The 17,894-nt window shown below is 43.8% G+C and overlaps 1 protein-coding gene across 4 annotated transcripts in view; it reads right to left on the minus strand.

Moving 5' to 3' along the window:
- The window catches only part of cux1b (cut-like homeobox 1b), a 66,978-nt gene that overhangs the window by 33,311 nt on the left and 15,773 nt on the right, over positions 1-17,894 (minus strand). For 3 of the 4 annotated variants that reach the window (XM_080459364.1, XM_080459366.1, XM_080459363.1), the window contains exons 2-5: positions 15,096-15,206; positions 10,645-10,692; positions 6,629-6,707; positions 3,704-3,841 (exon numbers count right to left, since the gene is read on the minus strand). In XM_080459364.1, the coding sequence (XP_080315490.1) occupies positions 3,704-3,841; positions 6,629-6,707; positions 10,645-10,692; positions 15,096-15,206 (376 nt within the window). The remainder of the gene's footprint in view (positions 1-3,703; positions 3,842-6,628; positions 6,708-10,644; positions 10,693-15,095; positions 15,207-17,894) is intronic. The other variant, XM_080459365.1, reaches the window with a different exon arrangement.

Genomic DNA, 17,894 nt, shown 5'->3' on the forward strand with positions numbered 1-17,894 from the left:
TCGATCTGTTCAATCAGCCTCTATGGTTCATCATGTATGTGATTTGCAGGTTATTTGCAAATTTCAATATACTGAAACTTTTCTGAAAGACTGGCTATATATATATTTAACATGTTAAACTGAACAGTATTCAGAAGGTCTATAATGAAACAAGCATCCCCCCCCCAGGAATAACACCACAGTAACTGATGCAGGTGGTATCTGTGTTTATTCCTGAGACTGGTCACAGAAAAGATGGTAGCTTCTCAGTCTAGTCTGACTTCAGGCTAGACCACGGTGGTTATTCTCCAGAAAGACAGTCTGTTATACCGTGTGAATCTTCTGCACCAGCCCAGACTGGAATTAAACTCAGTATCAGGGATGTTGAGCTTCTTGGAGACTTACCGTGCCTACAGCAGAATAACAGCTCTGGTTACGGTTATTCTGTCTTTACGTTTCTCGTTCACATAACATTCCCTCTCCTATCTATGTCTGCAAATCACTTTGAGGGCCACGGGACAATCTCCTCTCACTGTTTGTGTTTTTCAGACTCTGTGCTCGTCATCTTCTTGCATTGCACTCAGTGACACCATATATTTTTGCAGCTTGACAGTTATAAGTCTCGTCTGCATTGATCACCATCAGCTTAAAATTAGCCTCATAACTCCTGTGTAGCTGACTCATTTGACCTACTTTTGAGTAACTTTTCTCCAGGTGATCGCTGTATTACTCCAATTTTTCATGCAGATTGCCATTATGTGGATGATACGGATATTTTTACTTATTAGTAGAATGCTAAGTGTATCAAATTTTGTTTCTTGACATTTAAAAGACAAGAAAAGGAGACAATTCTCCCTTAGAAAAACACTTTGTCTTATATTTGGATCAATGTTGTAACTGCTGTATGTAATTTGCCCTTTGGATCCGTCTTTTCCACTCATTGAATAGTACTGAAAGCACTTTGCATAGTTAGTCACAGTTTGGGGTTCAGCGTCCTGCTCAAGGACACTTGGACAAATGGACAGATGGCGATTGAACCTGCAACTTTCTGATTGAGAGACAATCTGATCTACTCACGGAACCATCGCCGCACTTTGTGGAAGGCAGACTTTTCTAAGCGAGCAGACTAAACAACACTGAAAAGAACAGAACTGAGCAGCAGTTTGCAGCAGGATGTTGCAGTAAAATCTAACTTTTTCCAGGGAAATCACATCAGCGTCAAGTCCATACTGTGAGGGAGAGTTTGTGGAAACCTGCAGGATGAAAGCTGTAGAAATCAGGCCGTCTAAGAAGAGACAGGTTTTTTTTACCAGCATAAGTTTAAAGGGAATCACTGTGACAAAGAGAATTTCAAGTTCCAGCACTTTCCTTCACTCTGAAATAAGGGAAACATTTGGAGTTGTCATTATTTCTATATTAGTATGTTATAATTTTACTGGTCTCAGTCAGAAGAGGTAAAATGGAGCTGCCTGTGGCTTCTGTGCTAAAATGAGTTTGACACTGCTGTTATGGATCAAAGCCACCTTATTAATCAGCCAAATGCCTCAGAGTACTGTTGTCTGAAAATAAATGGCTAAAATTAAAGACATGAAATTAAAAATATTGAAGATCCACTAAGGTTTCAGCACATTTTCCTATTGCTGATCAAAAAAAGTATCAGATTTGTATTAATTTCATGGTCTCTCAGACATCCGCAAAGTGTACTGTGGTTTCATGGATGTGATGGATGGCAGCGTTGACAATGATGTTTTTGACGGGATATTTGACCTTCACTTAAGCAACAGCGCCTCATATCCCACATTCTTCCTCTGTCAGCACGCACCAAGACCTTGGCCTCAATGGCTCCTGCTTAATCTTTACATTCACATTTGGTAAAGAACATTCAACATTCACCAATAGTAGATACACAGTATTCATTAGGACTGCATTAGTACTGAAACCCCATAACCTGCTGACGGCTGAGCGCTGAATGGGGCAGCCTGAAATAAATCTAACACATAACTGGAGTAATAAATAGGCCTCTGTGGGTGTGTGTATGTGTGTGTTTCTCAGAGAAAGATATAAGTGAGTGAGACAATGATATACAGCGTTGGTGCTTGCTGCCTTTGACTGAGGGCTCTTAGCACTTTGTGTGTGCGTGTGCGTGTGTGTGTGTGTGTGTGTGTGTGTGTGTGTGTGTGTGTGTGTGTGTGTGTGTGTGTGTGTGTGTGTGTGTGTGTGTGTGTGTGTGTGTGTGTGTGTGTGTGTGTGTGTGTGTGTGTGTGTGTGTGTGTGTGTGTGATTTAAACTCCAGTCTCACTGCTCTGACACATAATCAATAGAGGAGAGTCCCCTCAGAGCCCTCTTACCCCTTAACTGCTTAACTGAACTTTAAACATTTAGGTTGCGGGGATCAATGGCCCCTGCACTCTGTCTGTGTGTGTGTATGTGTGGGCGCAGGCAAGCAGGCGGACGGGAGGGTCCGCGTGTGTGAGTGTTTAACAGGAGTGGGAGTTCCACGGTGTGTTTTGGGGTTTAAATATCCCCCATCTATTGAGGCGAGAAGGAGGGATAAAGGATGAGGGAACAGGAAAATCAATAGCAGAATGGAACCCTGCCGCTATCGAGCTGTTCCAATTAACTCTCGCTGAGGAAAAGGGGGATTCCAAAACATTCCCCGCTCGCTCGCTCACTCCTCCCTTTCCACTGAAATTACTCCACTTTTATTACCACTTCTCACTCATCCCTCTGCCTTTGTCAGTTTCTCCATCTTTCCTTACCCCGAGGTAGCTTGTCGTTTTTTATTTATGAAGCAGTGCCTCGTGTTTTTCACCCCCACCAAACCAGTTGGAAAATGTAAAACCTTGTACATTTTTGGTGTTTTTGAAAGATTTATAAGTCATTAAAGACGTCCAAATATGGACTCTCCCCTTGAAAAGAGCCTCCAAATAAGTTCCTTTGATGTTACATTTGCACTTAAAAGTTCTCTGTGTCTTATCATCATCGACAAGCAGAAATAATAGCGAAGGTACCCTTGAAGTACAGCTGCTCAACGATGGAGAAATAATAAATAATAACGGTCAATGCCAATCCCCTGCACTAAGAATTTGCTGTATTGTTTGACAAAACACTTAACACACATTCAGTTCTCATTTGCTTTGACTGTCTTTAGTTGAGGCATCCTTTGCGATGTGGTACAATTTACTGAAAATTAGTTGTTGAATATACTTCCAAGTTACATCTTTGAAAATGAGTAAAGGTAATTTAGTTACTTTTATTATCAGTACTAACTTTTAACTGTCTCACTCGGTTAGGATATCTTGATATATATGCATAATTTCATACTATGATAGTGTTGCTGTGCGACATTAATCAAGCGGTCAGCATTGGGTGGAGTCACTCTAATCTATTGGGAGTCAATCTGATGCATCTGTACTGGGGCCTTGTGAGCAGGCCATGTTCTGAAAACAGTGGTCAGAACAAACAACGCAATCTAAAAATGTACGGACTTCCTAATAACAAAGTCACTAAAATGATAATTTGTTAAAAAAAAAAAGCCACAGTATGTCTTCTGTGTGTGCTTTTTTTTCAGGCTTAAATATGTTAGGGTCATTAGGACGGTGCAGATCCTCACGAGTATTAATTGGAGGAATCCGAGATTCTGATGTGTGATTAATCAATTCCAGTGCCCTATATGAATGCACTTTTCCAAAGTCAGCCCTGTGTGCCTTTGCCTGTTTCTCACCTTGGTTTTTAACGTCCGCAAACTCTTTGTTGTAGTCCTCCAGTGTCTCTCGAAGTTTAGTGTTCTCTGTCTCAATGTCGTGCATCCTCTGGAGCTTCAGCTGCAGCTGCTGAGCCAGCTCCAACACAGGTACGGGATCTGGTAGACAAAAACACACACACTGTGTTAACACACTGCAAAGCAGATTAGACAAGCAAGGGCAACAAGGTGGCCGAGTGAGCTCAGAATAACTCCATTCAGGGCACTGCAACAGCGAGAATATTTTTTCTGTATGTGTTTTTGCCCTGGTGAAGTGTCCTTGAGCAAGGCAATGAATCTCTACAAGCTCCAGGACAACTGTTCTGGAGCTCACCCTGACCCTTGATCCCCCCCTTTGGAGAATTACTGGCACCAGCAAGAACCATAACATATCACTATTAGCAATAACATTATAAGGTGAGCTGTGTGTGCTTTCACTGAAGCACTGGACATCAGTCGGTCAGAGCATGACTTTGTTTGATTAACTAATATCATCTGATAATACAATTTTACAGATTAATAAATGTGTAAACAAATATGTATATTTTGGCATAAGTGGGACACATTCTTACGCGATATCTGCTTTTCGAGTTATTTTTGGAATCGAACTTCAACAAATGTCACATTAACATTTTTAATTAGATTTATTGATGATGACTTTATTTTTATTAACGCCAATGGAATTTGTCTATTTATTATGCAATCGTTTATAATTTCATTGGAAGAAATACTAGTCAACTGTATCACTCTGCTCTGCAGCTTTTTCAGCCAACTTTAAATAATGAAATGGTGAATTTGAATGATTCTCAGGTATTGATGGTGAAAACAGCCAGACTCTGACACAACAGTGTGACTTCAGTCCAGGTCAATGATTAGACAAAAAAAAGAACAAGATATCTGGCTTGCCATAACACAGCACGCACACACACACACACACCAACATTTAGTTTTAATATTCTGTATAAGTAAAACTTTATGCATAAAGTCTATTGAAAGACACGCTATCATCTCTGACTCAAGAGATTTGTTGAGAAGAACTTTGATTTCGTATGAGACGGAAAAGAAAAAAACAAATGTGTTGACTGCTGACACAGCAGGAGAACTGGATAAGTGATACCTGGAGAGGCACACAGATGGGAGCATAGATGAGACACATTAACATGAGAGATTACTTGGCTGTGATCAGTTTAAGTGTTCATTATGATGCTTCTTGAGAATGAGAAACAAGTGAAACGCAGGAGGAGACAGATGGACAAAGCGGTGCTGGAAAACAGGCGTTGCGGAAGGTAAATGGAAGATTAGAGAAATAGCGACGGGAAGAAGAAAGACAACTTTCTGGAGGCATTTTACTAACATCTCTGTGAACACACAGCAGGGTTAACTGTCAGTGTGATGAAGAGAGCTCTGTCAGTCAGGCCAATCACATCTGATTGGTGCTCATGGGTGGCAGACTGGTGACAGGCAGCCAAGAGACGCAGGCGACGCTCATCAGCATGCCAGCTAAAAGAGCAGTTTGTGTGTGTGTGTCTGTGTGTGTCTGTGTGTTGTCGTACAGATAAGAGGAACTGACAGTTTACAGCTGGGGGTAAGGGCTGTGCGTGTGTGTGCGCGAGAGTGTGTGTCTCATGTCTGACGCAGTTAGATATCTTAACTATGCTAATGAGAGATCAACAGAGAACGATTGGGGAATTTCATGCTGATTTTGTGCTGTCAAGGTGACACACCATGCAGGGCTCGTCACACACACACACACACACACACACACACACACACACACACACACACACACACACACACACACACACACACACACACACACACACACACACACACACACACACACACACACACACACACACACACACACAGAATCTAACACAAGCACAAACAAACATGAAGTAACATAACTGTATGCCCTGAATCAGGAGTCCTATCTGCCTTGGCGCCCTTGAAAATCAACTTTCTCTCCCTCTTATCAAACCTTTGTCCTTCACATAGCCCCCTCCCTCCTCCTCGTCCTCCTCCTCCTCTTCACGTCAACTGTACGGCCTGTTAAAAGCAGTTTGACTTGTGGGCCACTGGTGCTGAACGCTCTCTCGCCAGACACCTTTAATCTAAAGCAGAGCACACTGAGCTGACTAACCAGGCCTTCAGCTGATAGAAGACAGAACAAAACACACTGTTTCCTCTTTCAAGACTGCTGCATTAGTCAGGCTGGTCTCTGTCTGTGTGCGTGTGTGCATCAGGCATTACATCATTGTCTCGCTGCAAGTTAAGAATAGCCCCGTCAGAGCTGGCGCTGACTTATTGGGAGCAGTACAATCCAAAGATATTACTGTAGGTCTATCCATGTGGGAATATGATGACCTCCTTACGCTATAGATGAACTCAACTTCTCTCTCTTTCCTACATGCGCGGCCCCCTCCAGGGCTCCCATACAGCTGAAAGTCTCCAACCAGCAGCACTGTGACTGTGTGTTCTGTAACACTCTGTGCCTCGCGTCCCCACTCGGCCTCAGTGTGCTGAACGTGACTGCTCATGTGTGTGCACTTCGCCGCAGCCAATCGTGGGCGCACTTGTCATCCATATCAGGAAGCACCTTCTGTTAAGATCCTCTAAAGGCTACACCAGTGGGGATGAGATCTCGTGGGGACACATTAAGGCGTCGCACACGCCTGGATGAGCAGTGAAGGAGCACCAGAGGGACGGTGTCATGTTTTTTTTCCCTCTTCCTCTGTTGGTGCTGTCTAGAGTGTGTGTGTGTGTGTGTGTGTGTGTGTGTGTGTGTGTGTGTGTGTGTGTGTGTGTGTGTGTGGGGGGGGGGGGGGGGGGGTCTCCTGATCATGTTTTCGCAGTTGGGAGGCATTGCGATAAGCACGTGTAGATAGACATTAAAAGCAGTCTTACCTGGGACATCGATTATTTTCTTGTACACGTTCAAGAAGGCGGCCTCTGCTTCTTTACTTCTCTTACTCAAGGCATCAATCTGTGAAGATGAAAAAGCGATGGTTAATTGTCAGTTATGCCAGCTCACATCCGAGTGTCAAATCCATAAGCTGCAAACTCAGACCCATTAATTTTACAGCAGGAGTAGTCTACATATCTGTCTATCCTCACTATGCGCTGGTATGTTGCATGCAATCACTGCTGTCTTGACAGTGGCTGCATTGGTGTTTCCTTCCTGTGAAGCCAGTTCAGCTGTTCAGCCGATGACGGATGCGTTTCGTTTGCTGTGCGCCTGTGTGTGTGTCCGCTGTCCGTCTGTCTGTCTTCAAGTGAGTGCACCTCACTCCATCAGTCCATCTGTGTGTCTATGTGCGTGTGTGTATGTGTGTGTGTTTGCATGCATGCGCCTGTGTGCAAATGTGTGTGTTCGTTTCCCCTCCAGCACGCTGACATCATTAAACAGCTGGCTCAGTCTTTCCAGCCACAGCAGGGGCAGATTATTCAGTCAGCTCTTAGCAGCAATACAGTGTGGATCCATTACTGATGCAGCCATTAACACAAGAGGGCACGGCATGCATTCCATCACCGATATTATTGAAATGGACAGCATTAGAATGGATCCATAAGAGATTAATTCTAAAGTCATACTGCGGGAACTTTTACACTGTTGTCAATGCTCAAACACGAGGCAATGAACTCTACTACTGGCTCTGTGTCACACTTCAATGTGAGAAGCAGACAGAGTAGGCGAAACGCATCTGAAATCAAGTCTAAATCGAGGGAAACAGATGCCAAATAAAGACATTCAGATGGTGCTACTGTACTGGGCAGAGCTACAGCTGACTACTCTGGCTCACGCACCCAGACTAAACAGCCTTGTGTTTCTCTTCCAACTCCTTCAGCACAATCGCTGAGAGAAAAGGAATAAAGACAAAAGCCTATATAAGTCCAAATATAAAGTCTTCACATTCCCAGCCAAGCCAGTAGTGTAGTTGATGGGTGGTTTAGGGGTTCTTGCCACTGTAAACAGAGCGGGCTACATGTAATACTGCCTGGGCTCCTATGGGAACCTAATAAATCTCTTCACATGGCTTTGATTCATCTCTAGTTTTTTAGCCGCAAAACATCTGGCCCCGAGTAGGCTGGTGCCAGGACCCCTCCCTTTTTTTCCCCCGTTATATTCCTCTGTGTCTTTCTCCCTGCTTCTCTCCCAAATTCTCTCTTTTGTCACTTCCATGTTTCTCCGACTCATTTTTTCCTTTCCCCTCAATTTCTTTCAGTGTCACTCTTCCTCACATGTTTCTCTGTCACACACTTATGTCTCACTGACGTGCACAGAGCTCCTGTCCTGTCCTTCTCTTTACAAACACCAAACTCACACAATGCTGCATGCTGTACTTTAGCATCTTCATGTGCCGTGTGACACTGAGCGATCAGGATCCTTAAATGCATGGCCATTAATGGGAGATTACTGATGCTGTGTACTAATACCTCTCACACACCAACATCAGACCTGATCACCAGTGTCGAAATGTGTGCGTATATAGGAGTATGTTATCATAAATTCTGACAACTATAAGAATATGCTATCAGAAAGTCAGAGTAAAAGAACACAACTTTACGATAAAAGAGAGACACACACCGACACATTAATGCAAAAAATGATGTGCCGATGGCAGTGAAGGAAGCCAGCTGCGTGACTGTACAACGACTGGGCCAAGGTCAGTGGTACAGCAGCTTTATATAGCCCAACATGGGAGGCAGGAAATAGACATTTAATGTAGGACACACCCTACAGTTAGAGGCAGGTTAACTGCAGGACCAGAGCCATTAGAAGACCACCCAGGATTTGCAAATACAACCCTGCTGTTCCAAACTGCAGCTCTTTCAACCAATCCCAATGACATCTGCTATTACATGCTTCCCTGCCCCCATCCCACACACATACACAGACCAAGCAAAACAAATGAAGTGACACAAATGATACCTCACCAGTATCAGTAGGTTACCAATGAGAAGTGCTTGCAATTGCAAAAGGTATCCCTGACACATCTGCGCACACAAACACATACATACATACGTCAGCACCTTGTGCCACCATCACTCAGCACCGCCTCGCTCCCCTATCTTACCCATGGTGTGTGAAGGGCATCAGGCTGACCCATGTGTGTGCATGCATGTGAGTGCGTGTGTGTGGCCCCAGTGGAGTCTGATAAGGGGAAGCTATGGGAAGCAGAGACTGAAGCCTTGGATAATGGAAAAGCTTATCTGATCGATGGACCAACAAGGAACACTGAGCACGCAACACACACACGCACACACACATACACACGTAACCAGTTTACCAAACTGAGGCCTTGTGGAAACAGTACTGTTATTGGTAATAATTATGACCAGAGGGCATCCACCTTTCAATGACAGAGATTAAACCCAGTATTAAGACCTGCAAGTTTCTGGGCTAAAACTTTTTATTGTTCTGTGTGGGTTCCACATTCGCTTAGTAAAGATTCAAGCTCCTGGGTGAAATACTTAAAGGATGAGTTACTGTGGGGCTTCAATAGAACCCACTGGCTGCTGGTGCTGTCTTGTCCTTGATCAAAGCATTGAGGGGTAAGCAAACAAAGCCGGGCTAAAATTACACATTCTCAGAGCGATTCATGTTGTGGCATGCAAGTGTGCAGAATAGTCGACTGATTGATGGGCTGCTCTAAGACTGGCTCGGGTGTACAGTATTATCTCAATAATCATAAGATAATGTCTTTCTCAGTTCCGCGACCACCCACTACGCGTCTCGGCGTGTTCTGGTGTGCACGCCGTCGAGGTGTGTCAACATGAGGATGGTGGAAACAGCTGACAAAGCCCCAATTATACTGCTGCTGTTTCTATTTTCTATTCTCTAAATAGACTGTGGATCATCAGCAGAACTTGGTGAAACCACTATAAATTACAGCATTTTTTACGTAACCACTGGCTGTGGTTGATGCTCTAACACAAGAATATGGAAACTAACCCAGTGTTAAACTGTAATATTCTATGGCCAGTAGCAAAGCAGCCCTGTCACTATCTATTGAGATGATTTTGTTTGTGTGCATGTGTCAGCGTGTGTGTGCGCTACAGAGGAGACGCTGCTCAACGCCCACCCACTCCACCCCAAATAACGCTCCAGTCTAAACCAGCCGCTTCCACTCCTACCCGCCGACATTCACATATGGGAGTGAACTGGAAATGCATGGCTGCCAGTAAGGAGGAGTCACGATAGAAATAGGCCAAAATGATGGAGGAGGAGATAAAGTGCTGCATTGGGAGTATGATATGGCACACATACACACTCACGCACAAGTTGTCTCATTTTGGTCAAGGTGTGTAAAAACTTTGGGCAAAACACTGGAATTGAAGTAAATAAATCTGTGGCAACGAACTAAAATGGGTCATGATTCACCAATTCGGCTAAAAACAACAAATAACCTGACCAAATCATGCAGACGCACAAAGTCTAAGGAAATAGCATTTGGTGAGTTGTGACTGGCTAGAGCTGGGGTTTTGTGGTGCCTTTTTTTTTATTTTTTGCAGGATGCAATTTAAACACACCCTCGGGCTACAGGACTTCATGAATAGGACAGAAAATCAAGAGCAGAGCAGAGCGAAGAAAAGAGGGAGAGGAAAGAGGGGAAATGAGATAGTGGCCAGAGAAAGAACAGGAGATGGCAAAAGAGAAAAGAGGGAAAAGTAGTGAGAGAGAGAGAGAGAGGAGATGACTGTTGAAGAGAGAAGACTAAAGAAGTAAAAAAGAAAGCAGGGCATTGGACAGCAGAGCGAGAGCGAGCGAGAGAGAGAGAGCGAGAGAGAGAGAGAGAGAGAGAGAGGGGCTAGTCAGTGAATGTCAAACAAGGTTTTTTCCCAAAATACTTTGTTTAATACTACAATGGGTATGTTTGTCTATCACTGTGTCAATATAAAGTCCCAAATAACACACTCACCTCTCCTTGGAAGCTCTTAAGCAAGGGGGCAACCTGTTTCCGTAAATCCTAAAAAATAAAGAGCAGAGGAGATTAGTGAGTATCAAAAGGAGATAATCGACCCAACATTTTAATCCGAAAATAGCAGTAAATACACGGGAACATGTGGTGATATACAGAAGCAGGAAAAAAAGAAAACCTACTGGGTTTTATAATAACAGGCTCTGTTATGTTCAAGAAAATGATTCATTGAAATCGGGCAGAGGCTGTTCCTGCCACTGCCGATGGATGAAATGTGGTGTGTGAATGATGAACATGCGGGTAGTGAGGAGGCCACGTTTGTACCCTGAGGAGCTCTGGCGAACTGCGTTTCTCATAGAACAGGTGCAGCACCACCTGGGCCACCCAGAGGCACTGCTAGTGCGTGTCAGCCAGAGAGGGAATGAGCCGCAGCGTAGGCCTACAGTTAATGCAAATCGTCTCCACACACCAAATTTTTTTCTTTCTTCACAATAGAGCAAATGCTCTTCATCCTCCAAGTCCCATTGCATGACTTTCCAGCACGAGTCAGCAGTTTCAGATTAGATAGCCAGTCGAGTATGTATCAGGGGAACATGCAAATCACCATGCTGTTAGCTGAGCCTACATCCTGACAAACTGAACTGGAGCGTACGGTAAAAAGCACAGCAGAATAGGACATTCTGTACAGGCACATTTGATTTGCACAGTTTGTGGACGCACACGGACTCACAAAACTGTCTAACGGAGATGTGAAGTAGGGCAACGACAGATGTGCGCTCAAGAGACTCAAGAGCGCCTTTCAGAAACCCCTCTGCCTAAAAGCCTCGCTGAGGCTGCAGGCAGCACACATCCCAAAGTGACCCGAGACCAGTAGTGTCTAAAGCTGGCCTAATCCCAAGTTTGGTCCAGACAGGCCGCTTGTCTGGGGCTGAGGACAGGTCATGACCTTGGTGACCCTGTCTCATTGTTACCTCATCAAGGGTCAGTGTGGCTGTTTGTCTGGGCCAATTCAATATCCCCCCGCTGAGGATAATGACCTGCACCCCCTCTCCCCACACTGGCTCTCTCTTTCTCACACAAACAGTCAGGAGAAGCAAGAACAAGACACACCTTGAAAAAAAAAAAACACAGGATAAGTGTTCATTCTGTTATAAGCAATATTTTCATTGCGTGCCATTTTTATTTTTCGGTGTTGACGTTCTTTTTAGTTGTAAGATAACCTTTACAATTTATTCTTTGCAAAGATGAATATTTGATTATTTCTACAAATGTAGTGTTCCTCGCTCGAACATCAGCACAACCTGTTTAATGTTATTAACACTACGTACCTTTGACTACAAACAGTTCAAATACCACTGAATAAGTAGATTGTTATCTCAATTATAGGTTAGTTGTTTGGGACTTTCCAAAACAATGTCTTCCATCTCTACCATGTCTACCATCTACAAAAGCCCTCAAAAACCCTAAAATATCGGATTTTGTCCTGACGACAGCACAAAATATTACTACTTACTTTATCAAAAGGTATTATTTGTTGTTCTCAAGCAAAACTAAAGGAAGCAGAAATGTTTACATTTAGGAAGCGAGAATAACAGACTATTAGCTTCAAAATAAATTAAAAAAAATAAAAATCTGCAGCACAATTTGGTAACTAATTTTATATCGATTAATGACATCTCTACATTTACAGATATAAAGTGACGGGAAAGAAAACTCATCATGATGTAACATATGTCAATGACACTCCGACTGCAATTGACAGCTTTCTTGAAAACCATAATGTTCATATCTTGTTTAAAAATATATATTTTTATGTGAGGTCCCACCTAAGAATGGCCAGAAGTGTCTCTTTATTACAAGTCTTGAATATATGCGATTCCACATGTTAAACTATTCGTGTAGCTGTAACTTTTGAGGGGAGCTAAATACTGCAGTCACCTTAACGAGCCTCGAGATACACTCTGGAAACCACACTGAACAAATGCATTTGAAATACCATGCAGCAGCAAGCTCCTGCTGAGCATCCGAGTTCTGAACCCCTTCGGTCCACTCGGTAGTGGTGCTCCGCCCCCTGCCCTCTCCACTTCCAAAGATTTATGACCATATAATATAACAATGCACACAGACACCATGGTCAATCTGTGTGTGTGTGTGTGTGTGTGTGTGTGTGTGTGTGTGTGTGTGTGTGTGTGTGTGTGTGTGTGTGTGTGTGTGTGTGTGTGTGTGTGTGTGTGTGTGTGTGTGTGTGTGTGTGTGTGTGTGTGTGTGTAGTGAGGGGAGTGTAGTGGAGGGGCCCAGGCAGCAGGAGATGGATGGCTGGTGTGTAAGCTGCCGGCAGACAGCAGACAGGCCAGCCCGAGGAATCCTCCAGGGAGTATGGAACTCCCATTCGCTGTCTGTCTGCCCTGCAGCTAAACACAAACGTGTGTACGTGCGTGCGTGCGTGCGCGCGCCCGCCCGCCCGCCCGCCCGCCCGCCCGCCCACACACACACACACACACACACACACACACACACACACACACACACACACACACACACACACACACACACACACACACACACACACACACACACACACACACACACACACACACACACACACACACACACACACACACACACACAAAGTTGTTTTACTACCACTGCTTCTGGCTAGCAATCTTTGGGACATTTTACAACCTTTCCCACCCTTGCCTTTATAACAGTATAGTCGAGCAGTCCTGACTAACTAAAAGGAAATTAAGAACTGAATGAATAATTTAGCAAACTTAGGAAGCACACTGAGATGTAGTCTGGAAAAAAAAATAATTTAACAGTGTGTCAGTCCTAATGAATTATGAAAACTTTGTTTTCACGCTGCATTTCTTTGCACTACTTTCAAAATGCTACAAAAGCCTGTGTGTGTGTATGTGTGTTATTATGCAGACCATGAGTGCAGTTCACACTGAGTACAGCTCAGCAGACTAGACACAGTCAACGTGGGCCGGTCTCCTGGTTGCTGAATAATGGATCAGAGACGGACTCCCGCTCAGCCTAATGCAGTCTGATCTGATGTGACTGTGATCTCCGCTGACTGGTGAGGACCACAGAGAGATGACAGCCCGCTCCATAGGCTGGTCAGCCACACACATGCATGCGTGCACACGTACAGCCACGCACGTGATGGAAGACACAGCTTCGCAGAACACACACAAGACGATCGGGGCATTTTTAATCAAGCACGGGCCATCACACGTTATGAAGCTGCCTATTTGGTAGACAGCCTTGATGCCTCCGTACATCCAAACGCCAGGAGTTTTAGTGCCGATTCTTATTGAGCCTGTTACAGCCCTGTAATGAATCCTGTCGCTCGTCTGGCCTGGCTCAGATTCCTCCTCCACATACCAGGGAGATGCCAGGGGCCACACAGACGCCAGAGGAGTCTTCCTAAATCACAGCCTTGTTACACTGATGAATGTGTGTGTCCTGTTCTGTGATCTAGGCTATCTGCCTGTGTGTGTTTGTGCCTCTGCTTCTCTGCATGTTTTCTTTGTGTGCACGCCTCGTTCTGCCTCCGCATGTGTGTTTCTCCCCCCTCAGAGTCTGCCTCGCCACCCCATGCGCATGTGTGTGTGTGTTTGTGTGTTGCTAGTTATGTGGTTATACTTGGAAATGAGATTAGAGATGAATGTGTATGGGCGAAGTGAAATTAGCGTCTTTTGTATGCAGGTACTGTTTCCTCCAGTGTATATTCCTCTACACCGGGTGGGCTACATGCTCAAGTCAATAGTCACGATATTCATCCTGTGGTAACTATAATAGGCCTACTGTCAACTCCACCGAGAGTTGACAATTTTCTATCCACTGTCTACACCATTCATACATAATTCATACCACCATCAATAATTCACCATGGTGACATTACCAATAATAACACAACAATACTTTGTTTTCACTGTGAGGATTGAAATGCGTTGCCTTGGTAACAGAGATGAAACAAATATTCCCAGGAGGAGTGATGGGAACACAGGAACAGGACAGAATTCCCTCCTGATCCCACTTAGTAGTGTTGTCACACTCTCTTTCTTTCTCTCTCTCCCTCCCTCCTGCTCGGGCTCTCTCTGTCTCTCCGCCTTTCTCCATCTCACATACACATTCACGGACCACACTTTCTGCTCACATAAAAAAAAAAACTAGGTCAGATAATACAAACTCCTGAGGGGTTTTCTGTTTTGTCTCTTTAGGATTTCAGGGAAACTAATGGAGAGACTATTTTTGGGAGCAAAGCCCGCATATATGCGCCGTCTACTCCTCCCCTGCTTTCTTGGTAAATAATCATGGCTGCACTTATGAGGAGAAAAGCAGACGCTTGAGAAACACTGATGCGAAAACAGTCTTTGTCAAAAGAATCGCGGGGCGTGTGCGTGGTCATGTGGCGATGCGCGTCTGTGGATATCTGGATTTCTCACCTCTGGAGTGTTCTTCTTGAATTCACGGCTCAGGTCGATTAGTTTCTTCCTGGACTGTTCGCTCTCGTCCTGTCTGCTGGCAAGCTGTGTGGCGGTGGTGTCTAATTCTTTCTGCAATACAAACAGACAACTTCTTTAGGTTGTGCTGCACAGTATATCATCTATTCCACAGACACAAGATGATCAAAATCACAATGTGGTTTTGTGAATGTTCTGAAAGTGTCTATACTGACATCAGTATAGCCATTTCACCAACTTTTTTACACAAAAAGCACAAACCACAACTTGAGGTGCCATGCATTATTTAGTCATTAGGTACTGGAGGAAGCATTGAGGTGTCATAAATATAATCATTACAAAAGATAAACACTGGAAATATGCTGCTGCTCGTTTTAAATACACAAAATGCAGTGAAGAACAAAACTTGGTGCAAACCTGAAATATTGAAAGAGCAGTGTGTGAAAGCTGAGTACTTTTAATTTGAACAATGAGCTCCTTTGTTGTTTTAAATCAAGTCAAGACCCATCGTAAGTGTTGTGATTCTGACAACATGCTACAGAAGTCCAGTCTGTAAAAAGTTTTTGGATCTGTAGTCTAGTTGTGATCAATCAGCACATTTAATTATGTTGACTTTTTACTGACTTTAACTGAAGGTAACCAAACCAAAAAGCTTGTGCATAATTTACACAGACACACACTAGAGGTAAATAATGAAACTAGGTCAAACCCTAGTAAGTCAGCAATAGAGGGCATATTTGAAAAAAGAAAAAAAAAAAAGAAAGAAAAAAGGTTTCATCATAAACATTGTGGTTTGGACAACATGCTACAGAAGAGCACCGTAAAAACAGGAGTTTTGTTCAGCTTGATATACAGATCCTGTAACTATCACAAATCTTCACCGCTCACAAATTGCATTTCTTGTCTAAATCAAATTTATTACCAAGTCATAGATGTGTAACAAGAGGACTTTTAATATAACATAAGGGGTTTCGTTTTTTTAATCAAAACAGGGTTTTCCTGTGTTTATTTGAATTAAAAATGCTAGAGAAGTTCAACCTCATAACAACCATTTTTCTTCAGCTTGATCTACAGAAACAGTAAGTATCTTAAGCTTATTCCCTTCAGCATCTAAAAATAAAAATGCATGACGCGGCCTTCACAAACGGCAAATTAATGTACTCAACTCTGTTCTCCGCCATTTTTGCACTGACCCAAAACAAGCTGTCGCTGCAGACTACACCTGCACACCTGCACACCTGCACACCTGCGTATGTGAAACTGTCGCCAAATGTGGTTGATGGCATAAAAATTATTTTCGAAAAAGTCATCAGTATTGTTTTTTTTATTTTTTTATTTTTTTAAATCAATTTCAAATTGTGATGCTTCATTAGAAATTTTGGTTGTGGTTCATATTTAGGTGGGAATGGTTTCATTCATACCAGTGCCGTTGCAGTAATATTCATCATTGCTGTTATAATTCAGGCTAAAATAAAAGAACAGGAGCTGTTTCTGACTAAACAGCAGACTCTTTGACCCATCTGGCATCATGCAGACTCCCCGTCCTGCCTCAGCAAAACTCCAGCCTCAGCCCGTGTGTTGCAGCAGGAGAAACAGAGAGGAGAATGACAACACTGATAAATTACTGGGGAAAACCGGATTAGTTTGATCTGCTACCAGCGAGGCCAATATCTGTACCTTTCACTTCCTTCGTCAGTAACAGCCCTGTCAGGCTTGACAACCGCTGTAGCAATAAACCACAAGTCGAACATATACAAGCAGTCCACAACAATTATCGACTACAGTCACCAGACAACCGCTCCCCTCTCCCTGTGTTTACAACAACAGCACAATTATCAACAACAGTGGAGTTGTCAAGGCTGGACTAAGCACCACCTTTATCCACATCCATTTTGCATTGTTATTAATAGCTATTTATGGGACTTGTTCCAGATGATGGGCCGAGTGCTGACATTAACAAGACGTTCCGGCCTTGTAAAGATTGTATCTTCCTCTGCTGAGTACGTGAGTGTTGCTGGATTATGTTTCTGTTGGATTCTTGCCCTCTGTCACGCTCACTACCCACCCCCCCACCCCAGTTTTCCATAGTCTCTACAGATCATCTACTCACTCACTCAACCAGCAGTTCCCACCTCCTCAGTTTAAAATCTTCTCGACTCCCTTCACTCCGCCTCCCCCTTTTTCTTCTCCCCCCCCCCACCTCCTGTGAGGCCGCCCACCCCTGAGAGTGATTAAACGCTGCTGAAGGGCCGTTATGCTAACTAACGCACTAATCATTTAATACACACATTACCACAGGGGCCCTTGTGGCTCAGTCTGCTGACAAGGTCCCAAAACACACTCACGCACACATGCCCACCACCCCTACTCCCCGCATCACAACCCCTCTTCATCAACACACATAAGGAACTACAACCCTCTGAAGAAATAGTGTGATCAAGTCCTAATTAGGAGATTTTCCCCCATCAGCATTAAGTTTAATTCCCTGACCAGCCGTGATCTTGTTCTATCCACAAACCATTAGGAGAAAAAAAAAAAAAAAAAACTCTAACAAATGGACTTGGTCTACTGTCCTCAGCAATGGATTTCATGCAGTAGCACAGGATGTTTGGGGGGACTGCTCACTTGCGAACATGCCATCTTGCTCTGGCTGCCCATGGAGCAGTTGATGTAGCAGCCTGTCTGCCCATGGCCATGGAGCAGCTGCACTATCTGTTAGTGAATTCGAGCATGCACACAAGCTTGTGCAATGCTTGATGAACGAAGGAATACAATAAATTC

This window comes from Lipophrys pholis (assembly GCF_963383615.2).
Source record: "Lipophrys pholis genome assembly, chromosome: 3".
Lineage (NCBI taxonomy): Eukaryota > Metazoa > Chordata > Actinopteri > Blenniiformes > Blenniidae > Lipophrys > Lipophrys pholis.